Source organism: Brugia malayi (genome assembly GCF_000002995.4).
Source record: "Brugia malayi strain FR3 genome assembly, contig: Bm_v4_Chr3_scaffold_001, whole genome shotgun sequence".
Taxonomy (NCBI): domain Eukaryota; kingdom Metazoa; phylum Nematoda; class Chromadorea; order Rhabditida; family Onchocercidae; genus Brugia; species Brugia malayi.
In genome coordinates, this window is record NW_025062477.1 from 6,249,245 (window position 1) to 6,266,777 (window position 17,533).

The 17,533-nt window shown below is 31.6% G+C and overlaps 4 protein-coding genes across 6 annotated transcripts; 2 read left to right on the forward strand and 2 right to left on the reverse strand.

Moving 5' to 3' along the window:
- Window positions 1–1,476: 1,476 nt before the first annotated feature.
- On the forward strand, window positions 1,477–4,512 carry Bm14086 (electron-transfer-flavoprotein, alpha polypeptide, putative; the record flags this gene model as incomplete). Its single annotated transcript, XM_001899786.2, has 8 exons — window positions 1,477–1,530; window positions 2,423–2,578; window positions 2,920–2,989; window positions 3,112–3,311; window positions 3,434–3,527; window positions 3,744–4,000; window positions 4,257–4,367; window positions 4,447–4,512. 8 exons carry the CDS (start codon window positions 1,477–1,479, stop codon window positions 4,510–4,512), a joined length of 1,008 nt encoding a protein of 335 aa, XP_001899821.1.
- A 1,900-nt stretch (window positions 4,513–6,412) lies between these two features.
- Window positions 6,413–9,579, forward strand: Bma-cus-2 (HIV TAT specific factor 1, putative; the record flags this gene model as incomplete). Of its 3 annotated transcripts, XM_043080153.1 has the most annotated exons (11): window positions 6,413–6,465; window positions 6,747–6,868; window positions 7,219–7,448; window positions 7,696–7,849; window positions 7,921–8,003; window positions 8,186–8,305; window positions 8,370–8,539; window positions 8,607–8,703; window positions 8,791–8,880; window positions 9,067–9,206; window positions 9,507–9,579. In XM_043080153.1, 11 exons carry the CDS (start codon window positions 6,413–6,415, stop codon window positions 9,577–9,579), a joined length of 1,332 nt encoding a protein of 443 aa, XP_042936087.1. The 3 variants fall into 3 exon arrangements, with proteins under 3 accessions (XP_042936087.1, XP_042936088.1, XP_042936089.1); XM_043080154.1 differs by lacking the exon at window positions 6,413–6,465 and having other exon boundaries at window positions 6,772–6,868; XM_043080155.1 differs by lacking the exons at window positions 6,413–6,465; window positions 6,747–6,868 and having other exon boundaries at window positions 7,404–7,448.
- Window positions 9,580–9,687: 108 nt separating this feature from the next.
- Window positions 9,688–12,596, reverse strand: Bm6972 (dephospho-CoA kinase family protein; the record flags this gene model as incomplete). Its single annotated transcript, XM_043080156.1, has 8 exons — window positions 9,688–9,715; window positions 10,271–10,308; window positions 10,346–10,495; window positions 10,641–10,787; window positions 11,116–11,349; window positions 11,502–11,710; window positions 11,922–12,198; window positions 12,465–12,596. 8 exons carry the CDS (start codon window positions 12,594–12,596, stop codon window positions 9,688–9,690), a joined length of 1,215 nt encoding a protein of 404 aa, XP_042936090.1.
- A 1,023-nt stretch (window positions 12,597–13,619) lies between these two features.
- On the reverse strand, window positions 13,620–15,325 carry Bma-soem-1 (Uncharacterized protein; the record flags this gene model as incomplete). The annotated part of the gene is made up of 5 exons (XM_043080157.1): window positions 13,620–13,778; window positions 14,134–14,321; window positions 14,638–14,737; window positions 14,903–15,065; window positions 15,261–15,325. 5 exons carry the CDS (start codon window positions 15,323–15,325, stop codon window positions 13,620–13,622), a joined length of 675 nt encoding a protein of 224 aa, XP_042936091.1.
- Between the last annotated feature and the right edge of the window lie 2,208 nt (window positions 15,326–17,533).

The following is a 17,533-nucleotide window of genomic DNA, read 5'->3' on the forward strand; positions in this document are numbered from 1 at the left end:
AAGCAGAAAAAATGAATGAATGCGAAAAACAAATAAAAGGTATAAATGAAGAGAAATGAATGAATGTGTAAGATTAAACGAATTGATGGGTTTTACTCTATACATAGTAATAATCTCTATTAGATGATTTTACTCTTGTCAGGCTAAAAGGCCTTCACAATATTTCGATAAGGCAAATAGATTTGGTTTAAAACGAGAAAGATTAGTTGAACGAATCTGACTTCTTATAATCGAATCGAAATTTGACTATCAAACTGGGAGATCTTTACGATAAAATTGGAAACAATTTTCAACATATTAAGCAATGTACATATTCTTTACTAACAGATTATGACATTCTAGACTGTGCAGATGAATTCAGCTATAAATGGAAGATGAGTGTTGGATGATTTCTTGCTTAACTGGAAACAGTTAAAACAGGAACAGTTTTACAATTGTCTGAATAAGACAATCTTGAGTTCTATAAATTTGATACAAAATTATTTCAACATAAATCGAGTTTTTCGACCGCTGATATACCATCCGAAAGATTGAATGAACTTTGGATTTCTAGTAAAGGCTTCATTCCTTGCATTCTTATTTCTAAGTTCCCATGAGCTGTCTTAGTCTCTCTAGTAATGCTTGAATTCAAAAAAAAGTAACTCTCGACTTATGAAGTGTCTTTTACGGCAAAGTTACACTATGCTGATCACACTAGCTTGATCTGATGGAAATATCGTATAGCAAGACAGTAATGTTCGACAAGTATCATAATATCCTGGCGGTATTTTGAAAATAATCAAATATCGACGTTTTCTTCAGTTTTTCCACAAAGTTTTCCACCATCTCAACTATTCCTCACTGCTAATCTTAAACTGTAAACTAATCAAAAAAAGTTTTGTCTATCGGTTAGCATGAAAAATCTTTCCTTTTCTTTATATTAAGCAATCATTTGGCCTTTATTACATTATTTATGGTTAGAAGAGAACATTGAAGTGTGGTGAGCTCAACACCGTAATATTAATTGCGGTAGCAATATTCTGCAAAATCTTTAGACACTACAATACTCATCATTAATGAAAGACTAATTTCTCAAAGAAAATAGCCATCAAAGATATAAGCGTAACTATTTCCATGATGATGATCTGATGACCCGCAGCAATGGCTCACTTCTAGAAAATCGGTTAATCGACCCGGAATTATGATTGGTTTAAAGTTAACTAACCACTGACTACATCGAGTATAAGACGGACGGACGAACGAAGTTTATGGTTGTGCTTTGCTGAACTGAGTGTGTCAACGATATCTGCGCCTTGCAAGATTGTCGCGCTCTGTTTTGACGAACATTGGACTTTGTACTCTGTCCACTGTTATGCTGTATTACAAGTGGAAGAGACAGGAGCGCCAAATGACTCTTTGTTTGTCATCATCACTTACTTCCAAGCTTTTATAAATTCCTTGAAATATATCTACGGGAATTACTGGTATAGAGAAGTGATGTATGGAATACGACTATTCTCATGTCATCTACCAAGAAAACACAATATTCTTGTATGTTTAATTTTTTACCTATATTTTTAATTGGGTTTTTTTTTTTTTTTTTGTTTACTTTAAGGTTATGAAACTGTAAATTTTCGAAAAGTCTAAGAATATTTCAACTTTTCATGCCAGAGAAATAAAATATTGTAACAAAATCGATATCTTTAATTATGCATTACAAATGGTTTCAGATAAATATTGGCAAAGATAAATGGGAAAAGCCTAGTATAGGGTAACATCTGAATTGGCATATTAGAGATTGCAGGATACTTAGTCTTAATATTTCAAGTATGACTGGCTTTTTTTAAAAAATTTCACTCTTTGGAGTTTACTGCTCATTTGAAATCTTCGGATTCATATGTCTTTATATTGCCGAGGAATGAATTAGTAATATCATGCGAGATAGAAGTAAAAATCGAAATTACAGTGATATTTTTCTCAGATGATTAGCATAGGATAATATTTTGGTTAATAGTGCATAAAGAACCTTCTATCCATGCTTAAATTTACTGTCCATAAGCCTAGTACCTGCAGTCTAATGATATAGGAGCATGGCATCTGTTAGATCATTTTTTTTTGATTAAGTTTCAAACGAGCAGTGAACTGTTTGATTGAATTTAGTTTTTAAAAAAGCCAGTTATATTTCAAATATTAAGATTAAACTTTTACTAGTTTAGTCAATTTTTTTTTTCTTTGTCTATTTTTCATTGTTTATTTTTTACACACTCCTAATAACAGCGTATCTGTTTTAAAATCTAAAAATTGCCTATTTTGAGTTATTTTGCGGACATAGACATGTTACATATACCTTCTCATTTTTTGAATCAAAAGTGAATCAAAACTGTATTTTCATCCGTATTTAGAGAATTAAAAATGATCAAAACAAGATTTCAACTGTTTTCAGCAAACAGCTCTTCGATGCACGGGTACATTGGTACTGGCGGAGTATACCAATGATAAGCTTAGTCCGATAACGTTAAATACTGTTAACGCTGCTTCTAGATTTGGTGAAATATCGGTACTGGTTGCTGGTAGCAATATTAATAACATTGCTGAACAGGTTAATTTATCTTCTTTTATACGGTCGTTTTGGTTTTTTAAGCTAACTTTGTTGATTTTTCAACTAATGGAAATTTATAAATGATATTTTAGTAAGATACATAATTACGATATAGCGAGTCTGACTGGATATTAAAGACCATTATGGTCTTGATACATCCCTTTTGTCCAGTTTCATTGATCAAGTAAAATATTTTTGTTGGATAGTGGGAAAATAGAAATGTTAAATTTCTGTGCAGTAAGGTCTCGATAATCTAAGTAATTAATCTGTAAATTGAAGTAGCAGATTATGTTGAAAGAATTTTAGTTTTTTTTGGATATTGATTCAATTAATTATTGCAGGTAGCAAAAGTGGAGCAAGTTAAACGAGTATTTATAGCGGATCATGAAAAACTCAAGCATCAGCTTCCAGGTTACTTCACGCAGTTGTTTTGTTTCAAATTTTGTCACTTAAAATTCATTTACTAATTTAGTGTTATCTGTAGTAGTTCAAATTATTTTCTGAATGATTTAATAAAATAGAGCTTTTTTCAGAGTATGTTGCTAAGGCTGTGGAAACACTTCAAAAACAGTACAAGTTCGACTATGTAGTAGCGGGAGCTTCAACATATGGTCGTGATGTAGTACCAAGAGTTGCTGCTCAATTCGATTCTGCTCCTGTGACCGATATCATTGCTATACACAGTGCTGATACCTTCACGCGACCTATTTATGCTGGTAATGCCTTAAGTAAGGTAAAGCTTTTTTTGATTTATTCACTGAAGCCATTGGATCATTGTATAAATGTGCAGTTTATCTAAAATGTGAATTATTCTACTTTTTTTAGTTTGTTTTTCTATGATCATATCAATTTAAGGTAAAAACTAATGCCCCAGTAAAGTTCTTGACTTTTCGAGCGACAGCATTTAAACCAGCCAAGGAATCTGGTGGTAGTGGTAGAATTGAGAAAGGTATGTACAAAGTACCAATTCTGTGTTTGTAATTCAAATAGACAGCTTTTCCTTAGTGTTATCCAGTTCACTATTGGCATCAGGGATTTAAAAAAAAAAAATGATACTTATTGCTTATTTATTTTTGATATTTATTTTTACACACAAAAGAAAAAAAAATTGCGTATGAAAATCTTTGAGGAAGTTCATACATTTGACAAATTCATCAGTTTTCAGCCCCCGAAACAGATTTTTCATTCAATGGTGTTGAATTTTTATCACAAGAATTACTGAAGTCGGAGCGACCAGACTTACGGAACGCAAAAGTGATAGTCTCGGGCGGTCGTGGTGTAGGTTCAGCAGATAATTTTAAAATTATTTATGAATTAGCTGATAAATTGAAAGCAGCAGTTGGTGCGTCACGTGCAGCAGTTGATGCTGGCTATGTTTCGAATGAATTACAAGTTGGACAAACGGGCAAAGTTGTTGCACCGGTAACTTCTTTATTTAAATAAAATAATCAAATAAAAACTAGACGGTTAGATTTTCGTTATGAGCCGATACTTAACTTCGAATTATCTTACAAAATCACACAGAGATCCGTATAATCCATCTAGTAGTTAATTCTGTTATCCATTTCATTCAAGGCTACTTTCATTGTTTACGACAACTAAATTTCCATAAGTGTAGTGAAGACTGACTCTTTCTTTTAACTTTTTGTATCATAAATTGTATTGTCAAACTTCGCAGGAGTTATACATAGCAATTGGTATCAGTGGTGCCATTCAACATACAGCAGGAATGAAGGATAGCAAAATTATTGTAGCTATAAATAAAGATCCAGACGCTCCGATTTTTGAGGTAAATTGTAGTACAAATCTGAGTCAATGTTTATTATAAGAATTAAATTACATTCTGTGGCAAAAAATGTACTTTTTAGATCGCAGATATTGGACTAATAGCTGACCTTCATAAAGCTATTCCGGAATTAATCAAAGCATTGTAATCGAACATTTTCCTCCTTAATTAAGTCTAGCTACTTTCTTATTGAAGAGAATAAGTCTCAAACAGCAAATTTTTTCGAATTTTAAATATCTCATTTTGTTAAAAAAATTGTTTGTATATATTTTACACCTTATGAATTGTTCATATATATTTCACACCTTATATTTTAAAATATATTTGATACATTTGTTGTATTATGTGTATTGTATAAACTTTTAATTGCCTGCGAAATGTAATTACATATCTAAGGCACCTATGATAAGATTATATATCTAAGTACCTATATATTTTTGGTACATTTATCAATAAGGATAAAAAATGAGGCAAATTTAAATATGTATGCATGACATATATGTCCTATTAAATTGTTGTCTAGAAATGGATTAGATTGTTCATTTCTCTCTTATACATTTTGAACTTCATGATTAAACTTGATCTTAAAAGACAAATTTCTCCTCTTCCCTGTTTTCATTTTGGAATTAAACAGAATATTTTAGTAAAATATATATCACCGTAATATATCAAGTACTGGTACTCCAATTAGATCCATTAAATTTGACATTTGAGTAATAAGAAAAAGTGTGTTAATTGTTCTAAGCATCTCGATATATATATATATATATATATATATATATATATTTCACTAAATTCGAGTGCTATATTTTTAAGGACCATGAATTAAATATGGAATAGAGTAAGTATGTATTTCAATTTAACCGTTCGAATGTAAAGTCATTTAATAATCTTCCCAGTCCAGATCGTTTTATTCGTAATCCATTCGATCTGGATTTCCGATTTTGTGCTTACGATGCGATTTTACCTAAATGATTATTGGAATATAATCATCGAAATTAGGTGACTATATTAGGTGATATCTTTTTATTGTGATTATAGCTATGGTAGCTTGTGTACTACGAAATTCTTCCATGCTAAAATTTTTGTTGAAGAATATTATTAGGATTTATACATAGCACTGATTGAGGAGATGGAGTAAATGAATGTTTCAATTTAATTGCTCAAGTCTGAGGTCATTCAATGATAATTCCTTCAAGTTTCAGGTTATGTAATTATTTCAGTTTCAAGTTTTAACTGAGTACATTATGCTCTGAAAGAAAAAATATAAATGCTCTTATTTATTCAAAAATAAATCAACAAATAATGGAAGTGGAATGGTAAAAGTAGCATGAAATATGGTATGAATCTCGTGGATAACTTCGTCACTCCTATGTATCCTTTTATCATGATTATCTCTCAAATAGTTCAGTCATTCATTTCAAGATATATCCAATACTGTTGAGAACGTGAGAGGATTTGTTAGAATAGTTTTTGTTGCATTTCCAGTTCATATAAACGAATATATTTCGAAATTGAATCGGTTATAATGAATTTTCACCAACAATTACGTTACAAAGTATTAGTCTATATTGACAATATACTGGTAATTTCGTAGAGAATAAATATGAAAAACAAGTAAAAGGTATAAATGAAGAGGAATGAGTGTGCAGGATTAATAAAGTTGGACCATGAGGACAATAGAACGACTATCAGATGATCTTTACTCTTTATATATGTTAAATTAGAAAACTTTTACAATGTTCTGGTACTGCATGTAGATTTGATTTAGAAACATATGAAACATTGCATATACTCTAATTAACAATTAAAACATTCTAGACAGGCAAATAAGTCCAGTTACAATGAGAAGATGAGTGTTGGATCAATGATTTTTTACATAAAATGCAGTTTGAAACAGTTTTATATTTTTTTACGGAATATTCAATTAAGACAATCTTTACTCTATTGGATTCAATACAATTTTATTTCGATGCATTACTACGATTTGGCTTTTACAACAGCTACAAATTAGTGAGACTGATAAAAAAGAAAACGGAAGTGGTGAGATGGAAACCACTGAAGTACAACAACGAGAACAACAACAGACATTTGCCATCATGTTAGTACTTTACGGATGACGCGTAGCCGAAACTGCTCTATCACCTGATCGGTTTACCTGTGGCTTTGTATAAGTTAATTGGGTTGAGAGTTCACCACAGTAGGGACAGTAATGAAAATAATAGATCAGTCTTCTCGAAAAGTATGCTTATGCATATATGTGTGTTGGGTGTATGAATGTAATGTGCAAGACTGTAACCGAAAATGTAGGGCACTGGAAAAAAGTGGTTAAAAGCTCTTTGTTGACGAGGATTAGTTTATAATTCAATTAAATTTATGCAGATCTTTAGTCTGGAAAGTGACGATAATGGAGGTCAACAGTGTGAATGAGAAATATGATTGTTGCAACACAGTGCAGATTGAAAGCGGTTTAGAGAGTAATGATACATCTGTGAATCAAACTGGTAAAGTTTGCTTGATTCTTTTATTGGTTTCATTGTGCTTTTTTGACATAGCTACAATGTTAGGGCATCAAAAAAAAAAAGTGCAAAACAAATAATTAAGAATAAATAAGAAATTGCTTGAAGTAAATGCTAAAATATTTTCCATATACTTTATCATAATGTTTTCATATGAGAAAATTTTTGACCTGTAGCTTTCTCAAGGTTTCTAGATAGTTTTTTATAATTCTAACTATTGCGAAAAAAGTAAACTATAGAAGTAAATTCAATTTAGATTTTTGGAATTTTTTTGAAATACTGACTGAATGGAAATTTAATGACCAGATCAACAATCATAATGGTTTTCATTTCAGAACTGGAAAGAAAGTTTATAGATGGAAAATGGTTTTGCGAGGATGGTGACGGTGGTTTCTTGGTGTTTGAGGATGATAAGTGGATAGCGGCTAGTGGCGATGATTTGAAGAAAAAATGGGATACAGCTGATACATTTGACGAGATAAGCGGTAATCCGTATCGTTGTGTTGTTGATGGCGTTACTATGGAGTGGAATCAAATCAGCCAACAGTGGTTACCAGTAGTGGAAGTATATATTTAAAATTCGCAAAATGCAAATGCAGTTTTATTAGATTTCTGCAAAATATGAAGAACTCAAATTCGAAACACTGCTTGATACTATTCCTAACTTTACATGAAATCTGGATAAATTTGAATAACTGTATGAATATTATGCACTAGGACATGTTTTGTTTTCGGACGAGAAAAATCCTGAAGATTTGGGAAGAAAATCGAATTCTCCACTAACTGTTTGTCATTATGTCAAATCTATTTAGGTAAACGAAGATTTTTTGGCTCAGTATCACAGTAGTTATGGTATCAGATACGATTTTGACGAAAAAGAAGGATCAAGCATGGAAGGAAAAAATAGAAAATCTGAAGACCATAAACATACGAAGCACAAATTGCACGACAAAAAGGAACAGCAGGGTTGCAACCTTCTCTTCTTTTTTTTTTTTTTTTTTAAATTATATTTAAACTCAATATAGAGGATTTTTTAGGTTGGGTGGAACTTGAAGAAGAAAGGAACACGTCAGTCTATGTTTCAAATTTGCCGTATAGTATAACCGAAGAATCGTTTACCGTGAGTTCAAAATTTGTGCATATTAATATCTTATTTTTCAACTATTATGAAATCATAATATTTGACGATGACGTGTATCAAGAAATTATAGCTATTCTTTTAATTAAATTTATTGGCATGAAAAACAGTTAAAAAAGTAATCTTGAAAACAAATAATAGAATTTATATTGGCATAGTTTTAGGAGTTAATGGGCAAATGCGGTGTCATACAGCGGGATGCAAGGACCAATAAACTTAAAATAAAACTCTACAGGAATGATGATGGCACATTTAAAGGAGATGGCAGATGTTGTTACATAAAGGTTAGTAGTGACTTGTTTTGACTTGACTAAAATTACGTCTGGCTGATATACATAAATTTTCCAGAAAGAGTCGGTCGTCATGGCGCTAGATATTCTGGATGGCTGGAATGTGGATGGAAAAATTATTTCAGTCGAAAAAGCAAAATTCCAAATGAAAGGAGAATTCGACCCATCAAAAAAGAAAAAGAAACTTACAGCAGCTCAGAAAAAACGTTTTATCGAAAATCAAGAGAGGTAGTCGTTCTTGTTGAATACAAATGTTTAAATTAAATATCGGTGAACTGAGCATGTACAATTCCAGAATTTTTGAATGGAAACCGGAAAAACCACGAAACTATCGTCCAATCAGTGACTGTACTATTGTTATGAAGAATATGTTTACATTAGAGCAAATGATGGTTTGTTTTTGCTAAAATTTGATTGATAATTTATAGCGTGAAAAATCCTGTCTATTCTTGTGTTGAGAGCTGATCTCTGTTTTGCAGAAGAATGCGACTTTATTGCTGGATTTGGAAGAAGAAGTTAGAAAAGTTTGTGAAAGATTTGGAGCTGTCAAAAAAGTCGTCGTCCATGATGTAAATTTACTAACTTTCCAGTTGTATGTTCGTTTTTTTATTCTATATTGACTATTATTGCTTAGTGAATGGTTTAGTTTTTTCGTAGCATTAAAAAAAAAAAAAAAAAACACAGCTCGTAGGGGCTAAGTTGGTCAAATTTAAATCAAACGTCTTTAGATTGCAGTTTGTTACAATTTTTTTCAGAATAACCCAGAAGGAGTAATTTGTGTCACATTCCAAAATGTCGAACATTCGGATACAGCTGTGCGTTCACTCAATGGCCGTGTAGTAGATGGTCGACAAATTTCAGTAACGTTGTGGGACGGGAAAACGAAATACACAATGTAAGGTTTTGATGGAAAGATTTTGGAATAAATTTTAAATCAACTTCTTAAAAGCGATGTTTTGTAAATATAAAAATGATCGATATATATATATATATATTTTTATTTCACTGATACTTACATCCGTATCCTATTGAAAATTTACAACATGAAACAATACGCAAATGGCCGTTTTTATTTGTCAGCAAAAAGACTTTAAATTGTGAATATTTTCTGCTTCCAAAGTAAGGCAAGTACTTAGGTTCCATATGGCTCATCAACTATCACTCTTCCTATTTTGATCATCTTTTTGTATTTTAGAGCAGAAACCGAAGAGCAGAGAGCAGAAAGGCTCAAGCAGTGGCAGAATTATATTTCCGAAGACACTGATTAGCAAGTGAGCGCAGCGCGGACAAAGCCAAAAGTAGTTGTCTTCTTGTTTCTTCATATGACCAAAGTGGACAGATCACAACATCACTTCGTTTTACACGCTCCAGATTAGTCATTTGTGAATAGATTGTTTTTTCTGCCTATAAAAAACTGGTGTTGTAATCACTTTTGTTGAAAAAATGTACTAGAATGATCTTTCTAAAGTCCCCATAAACCACTACTCGAAACAAATGGTCTGATAAAGACATTGTCGACGATTCGTATCATGAAGTTTGAGTCGGTTAAGGATGGAAAATAAGACCTAAACGATATATCATATGAGTTCAAAACCAGGAAATTGGAGTAGCAGAAATTAGAGCTGAAAAGAAATTACAGCCGAAAAATGCCAACTTAAAATGAAGTACACGGTATGTATTGGGTAAATATTAAGTCCTGTCCTACACTGACGTTTTATATGCTTTTGACGAATATTGCATTCGAAGTATTATTCATCAATGATGTTTGATTAAAGAATAATGTATTTTGAGATGTTAAACTTTGCTTCATTGTGCTGTACATCTCATACGTTTCCTTTTTCTATTCATAAGAATCTACATATTTCGAGATATAGCGATTTCTCTCCAAACCATTGCAAATTGTACAAATGTTACTCATGAAATTAGGTGAAATTATTTGCGCAGACAAGTAAAAATCACCTCTTCGGGTGTAATATGGTTTCGATCCACAATACGCTCTTTAGCAGTGGAAGGCGGCACTATACAGCTCCATACTTGATGCACTATTCCATCAGTATCCCAGCCTGCATCCAGAAGTATTGCCGCATCAACAACAACAAATTCAGCTTTGCTTTGTGCAATGATTCCTTTGACCTTATTCTTCAAAGAAGGCCAAAGGATATCATTCAACATTCTGAGTTTTTCCTAGAAAGTTATAGGTTACGAGAATATCGTTTTCTGACTGCATGACCTGTTCACCTAGTGAGACTGACTGATGTCAATAAATAGCATTAAAAGAGACATTAAAAGATTAATACTTTTCTATCATTGTGAATTAAGAGGGACCTACTTTATCAGAGGAAACGATCGTTCCTAATTTTTTTCTGTCGACCAGACCATCTTGTACAACACTGCCGCCAAATCTTACAGCAATATTTGTTGCTATCATAGTTTCTCTCTCGTAAAGTTCATGAACTAATTTGTCGCAATTTACCACCTGCAAAAGAACAAATTTTTAAGCGATAAGAAAGCATAAGATAAAACGTAATAAACTGTAAATGGACCTAGCAGATGTTTACTTACGCAAATCTCACTTCTTCAGGAATTCATCGTAACAAGTGACTTAATTTAACTAAGAATGTGAAAAAAAAAAAAGAAATTTTACTCTATCCAAGAATACTTAGGTGTATCACAATACTCCGAAATATAAAATGAAAATTTATATAATATATTATTCTTAATTAATAAAATATATGATACATCATCAAATATCAATCAGTGCAACTAACTGCGCGCCAGTTATTTGACTAATCCTCGTATTATACCTCACAACCGTTTTCAGAAAGAAAATTTGCAGCATCCGTTTTTCCAGATGCGATACCACCGGTCAAACCAATAACAAATGGTTGAGGGAACTTCTCAAATTTGAATGGCTTTAGAAACGTCCCCAGTAATGCTCGACGTCGTGTAGATGAACTCAACTTATATTCTCCTATTAATTCATCCTTTCCATCGATTAAATTTATTTTTATTAAATCAAGAACTGGAAGATTCTTCTCCTGAAATGAACGGCTCATTAAAGAAACAAAATTCTTTCTTTTTGGATAGAAAATATAATGGAACAACACTACATTTTTGGAAAAAGCTAAAAAAAAAGAACAAACACTTTCATAATTTCATAGTACAATTATAAATCCTGTAAAAAACTTACTTTTCTCCTATCGTTAACTGCATGGCCACCTTTTTCCGTTTCGCTACTGACAACAATTGCTCTCAAGTCAGGATCAACGATTGACGGACCATACGGATCCATAATCGGATGAACTTCACAACGAACAGTGCAGCTAATATCTTCCACGAACTTTTGCACATTTTTTGCCCTTTCTTCAAACGATTCCATTAATTCCCATAATACCTTTTCTGAAATACTTGACTGATAGCACCTTTTCTTACCTTCACGAAAAATATTTTCCCCTGCATCTTTCGATAGAAGGAATAAATTATGTAAAAATCTTTATCAGAATTACTTTGTTTCTAATTAAGACTTGCAAATGCAAAATTAAAGTGTGGAGAAAAGGAATTTATACTTTGTTTTATACTTTGCAATTCAACTAATCGTTTGAAATCTTACTTTTAATCATATCACCACAAGTAATACCACATATTATACGTTTTGATGCTGCCATTACAGCTCTCGATAGAAGCAACTTATGACCATTATGCAGACGATCAAACGTACCACCAAGCACGACGCTGTCATATGATTTTTCAACTGTTCGATTACATTCAATAGTTTTATCTTCACTAATGACTGCTTTGAATGTTCTTTCTCGACTATCATCAATAATTACTCGGATATCCAAAGTGTCGCAAACTCTCGATCCTTCCATATAAACTTGCGATAAGACCTGAAGTCTTTAGCATATATTACGAGAAACAAATCAGATCTACTGTTTGAATGACAAATCGTAAATAAATGAATAATTCATACCAATGACTTTCAGCAACATTATTCAGTATCATTTAGTTTCTTTCTATTTTTTTTTTCCTTGACATTAAGCTACTTACTTTCAAGTGGAAATGTATAGTTAATTGCATAATCACAAATCACGAAATAATGCAAACAGTACAGTTCGAACATTAATGTATTTAAGGAAATAATTTCAAATCAAACCTCAAAAAGGTCTAATTCAGCAGCAACTCGAACATAAAGCTTACTGGTAATGGTCTTAGACACATTGGCTAGAAGAATATCAATATCTTGTATAAATTTTGGTCCGATAACCAGCAGTCCGATATCATCCATTTGCTTCGAGATAATTACAATGGAAAAAAGCGAAGGGATTGGAAATGGTCGAATGGAGTGTAAGGGAAGGAGCTGTAATGATAAGAGAGATTGGATGACCTGATAAAGGTAAACAGTTCCGAACTACTTTACACATCAGATATATATATATATATATATATATATATATATATATATATATAATGACCCTTATTTAACCTTTATCCTTTTTTTATTACATAACTCAGCGAAGATCTGCAAAATAAACGAATTTAATTAATTAATTAAATTCAAACAACACAGTTAAATACGGATAACTTCTTTGCTCAGTCAAAATAAATAACACCTAACAATTTTATATTAAATCTCCTATGTAGCTAAATAAATTTGCGAACGTATATAAGCAGATTTATTTGATACTAAATGCTAACAACCTTAAGTAGCAAGTATTTTAAAAATTTAGATAGGAAGGAAGACGGAAATAGCCTTTTACAAATCGAAGCAACGATTCTTCAGGCACTGATTCATCCTCTTCCGTCTCCATTTCAAATTTCTTTTTTCGGTAGGAAAGTAGACAGTTATCAAATTGCACATTTTTTTAACTGCAAGCGAAAAAAAAAAAAAAAGTAAATGGATGAAAGGAACATAAGGAATCGATCCTTGTCGCATGATGTCAACAAGTCACTCGACGGTATTTTTTGGTAAGTTCTTCGGTGTTTTATTTCCATTTCTGTTTGCCATACAAATTCAACAGCAACAACAATAATTGCAACAATAGCATGAACTATAGTCCTCATATTTTATTTACTTTTTCTCCAAGTAATTAATTTGAAAAGTCAAAGGTCATCATCATATCGAACAAAATGATAAGATTTAAGATATCATAAATTCAATGAAAAACAAAATAAGCCAGTGCTATAAATAAATGATAGAGAATAAAAAAATAACAACTAAAAAAGAAGAAGAAACATTTAAAGATATCAAATGTAATGAGACAACAGGTAGACAGGGGGAGAGAGAGAGAAGAAAAGATAACAATAATAGCTAGGAATGAGTGATATTAGCAGTGACAAGTACTGGTCTACTAAGTAGCATTCGATCTGCTCCACGAATCGGTAACTCGTGACAGTGATAGAAACTGATAATACTGGCAATGGAACCAAACGTTGGCCCTTCACCAAGTACCCAGCGATTTTCCCGAAGCTAAATTTATAATTAATGATAAAGGTAAGTTCTATCTTTTGTTCTTTAGAAAGAATTGTCTTTAGTTTTTCTCTTCACTGTTCTATTTGTCCCTCTCAGATAAGTGTCTCTTTTTCATGCTTAATCCTTTCCATCAGAAGACATAATTAATTATATGCTTGAATTAAGGATATTTGTTTGCAGATGATGAATCAACTGGGAATGCTCCACTTTTCACAAATTAATCTACGAATGATTTGTTACATTAATTACTCATTTGGAAAAATTCTTTCATCATCTTATACCATATTTGAAGTTCTCTTTTAAATATGAAAGAAAAAAACCTCAAATCCAAAATATGAATTAAAAAATGAACCTCAAGTTTAATATGTAGTACACCCTTATTGGCTCTTATCGATAATGCTAGTGTCCCGTTGTCACGGGCTCGAATCAAAAATACCCCTATATCCTGGTCACAAAGTTGTCGTTCTGCATCAATCCGGTCAATACCCCTATGAATGATCTCCTCCTCGCGATAACGACTTCGCCGTGAATCACGTCCACCTGTATGTTCTGATGAAATTCTCGGTTTATATTTTATTCTTTTCAAACTAACTTTCAGATGCCTCTCAGTCTTTGTTTTTTTTTTTTTTTTTTTACAGTATTTCGAGACATAATATTTTTTCTTATTTATTTTTTTTTTTAATTTTGATACAAAAAAGTAATAATGATAGAACGTTGCTACCTTTGAAATGTTTCAACAATATGATTAAATAAATTTTAGATTGTTAAAGGTAATAGTTATTTTTCCACATGATGAATTTATCGTAAAATTGCAAAATAATAATAATTAAGACTAAAAATAACTGAAAAATTTTACCACGTAACCTGCTAATACCGAATTTGAAACGACCACGTTCGAGTTCAGTGCTTGAAGCTCTTCTTGGGTCACATTCAGGTAACTGCTTTGGAGTACCTCTCTGCAACAGTTGTGGTAATTCTCTTGCCAAAACTTCTCATTCATAAAAATTCGCTTAAATCCAAAATGACAGTAATACTCGTCAAATTTTACACTTCAGAAAATTTGCTTACTTGATTTGTCATAAAAATCTTTTTTCTTAGTTGTAAGATAAGATGAGTCGAACCTGCCTGATGGCAGCATGATTATGTTTGACATTTGATGATGATGACGGTAATCCTACGATATTACTCGTTTGCTGTTCTGCAATCCCACAACATCGGATACGTAACCCACGTTCTAACCTTTTCCCTAACAGTAACTCTGATGAGTCAGAGTGCGGACGTTCTCTGAACAAAAAAAACATTATATTATAAGGCAATTATAAGAATAAATTCAAGATTTTTAAGAGCTACAAAGGATTAAAGTAAAGCTTTGATTCTCGTCCTCTCTCTCTCTCTCTCTCTCTCTCTCTATTTCTCCCATTATTGATAGCTAGTTTTTTTCTGAGATTAAATATGAGTTATTTTGAAAAAGTAATTTACCGTGGTGGAAATGAAGCGGTACGATGCAAGAATTCCCAAGGAGTATCATAATGAGCTTCTTCCATTTTTAGTATCAGTCATTTCCTTCCCTTTCTCATTCTATTTTTTAAGCTATGCGAAACAAAAACAAAAATTCTTTCGATTTTTTCTCTCGTCGTTTCACAGAAAAAAGTCACATAATTTGCATTTCGAAAATTTGTACCATTGAATAATCTGAAATGAAAACAAGAAAAAAAAACTGAAAATTTATATGAATCACTTAAAAGTTTGTCAATTAATGAATATATTCAAGTTCTCGCTTTTTTTATTTTTTTATTTTTCTAATTATTAGTAGCAGTGAAAATAAAAGCAATTAAACACATTGAACCATCATTGTAATGAGCTAACTGGATAAATTTTAAGCTAAGATATATTTTCAAAACAAGTATGAAAGATAAAAGTAAAATGGATATAACTTGAAATGAAACTGTGAGGATGAGTAGAATTATCAAATGATTTTAATTTTATTTCGTTTAAAAAATTGTTTTATTGGTCTTTTTTTTTCTTTTAATTTTTCAAAATATAAATAAATGAATAAATAGACGAAAAGAAATGAAAGAAGGAAAACGATAGCTGTGAGATTCAACAGGTAGTAAATTGTCAATGTCTTTCTTTTTTCTTTTTTTGAAATAACCCAATTAACATAGCAAGCAGAGAGGAAAATACGTACTGAAAGTTATAGAAAGCAAAAGAGAAGAGGGGAATGAGACAAGGTATGAAAGGTATTTTAAGATTAATTAGGAGAAATAGTTTATTAGTTAAAAACTATCGATTGAATTCGAGAACAGTCTATAAATTAATTGTTCTGATTGAATTAAAGAACAGTTTATAAGTTCAGACTATTCAATAAATTCTGGGACACATTTTACTATAATCATTTTGCCTGCCTAATCAATCAATCAATGAAATTAAGTTATCATTAAATGCAGCAGTAAACACTTCTAGGAGATCTAATGAAATCTGAGTAGAATGAAGCCTAGACAGGATTTGAAGAAGACAGCAAGGCCAAAATGTATAGATGAGGCTCAAGGACATACCAAATACGGATGGAGATAGGCCTAAATCAACACAGACACAACTAGGCTACATATATCGGACATACATGGTATCCATATGCATACATACAGACACACACACACACACATACATACATACACATGCATCATACATGTGTGCATCACACACAATGATTTTAACATATATATCGAATCTAAATACATCCATTCTTGAAAAGAAGTAATCCAATTAACATATCTACTTCTACTGCTACTTTACTAAAGAGCCTGGACTAATATCTCTCCCTCTCTCTCTCTCCCTTATTTCAGTTGTTAATCTCTCTCCCTCTCCCTTTCTCTTTCCCTTTCTCTTTTTCTTTCTAGTCTACAAAGAAAATATCTACTGTGTAGGAGAAAAATCTCAAACACATAAATTTTAAATAAAAATAGCACAATTTTCCATATTAATTATATGATAAAATTTGTTACTATGTTGCAAAGAAGAATTCGCGGGAATATTTACAACTAAATTAATATTCTGACTTGATTTCTACCTTCGTTAATATATTCATATATTGAACGTTAGGCTTAATCTGTGTGGCGTAATACGACTACATTTCATGACGTAACTAAGAAACGATTAAAACGTCATACAGCGGATGTTACGGGTTGATAATAATTCACGGAATGATAAATGTTAACGTTGTTCTATCAAAGAAAGATTAAAATGACAGTTTTTAAACGATTCGCTTCTCTTTTTCCTCCCCGAAGCAAAAACTAACAGAAATTTGGTAGAAAAGAAAAATGTAAAACAAACAATCATTTCTTCAACATGCAAATTATCCTTTGTAACATATCACTTCCGGTACTTTCTTCATTTAGATCGATTGTTTGAAAGAAATTTTATTGGAAAAATTTCAATGTTTCGTTGAAATTTGTTTGTAAAACATATTGGAAATTTAGAACTGAACATTGCGCTATATATTTCCGGCAATATTTTTTTCATTTACGGAATGGAAAAAATAAATTCCTCATCATTTTTTTCCTTCTACAGTCTATTTCATGTACTTTTTCTATATGGAACAGACACGAAGGATTCATTGTGTCAATCAAAAAGATTTAGCCTGTCAATCAATGCAAGAGGAGAGATATCAATAAAGTTTAAAACTTGATTGAATTAAATTGTATTACTGTCAACTATTTGTTGATTACTGAAAGAACAATCTTCAAATTAAAATT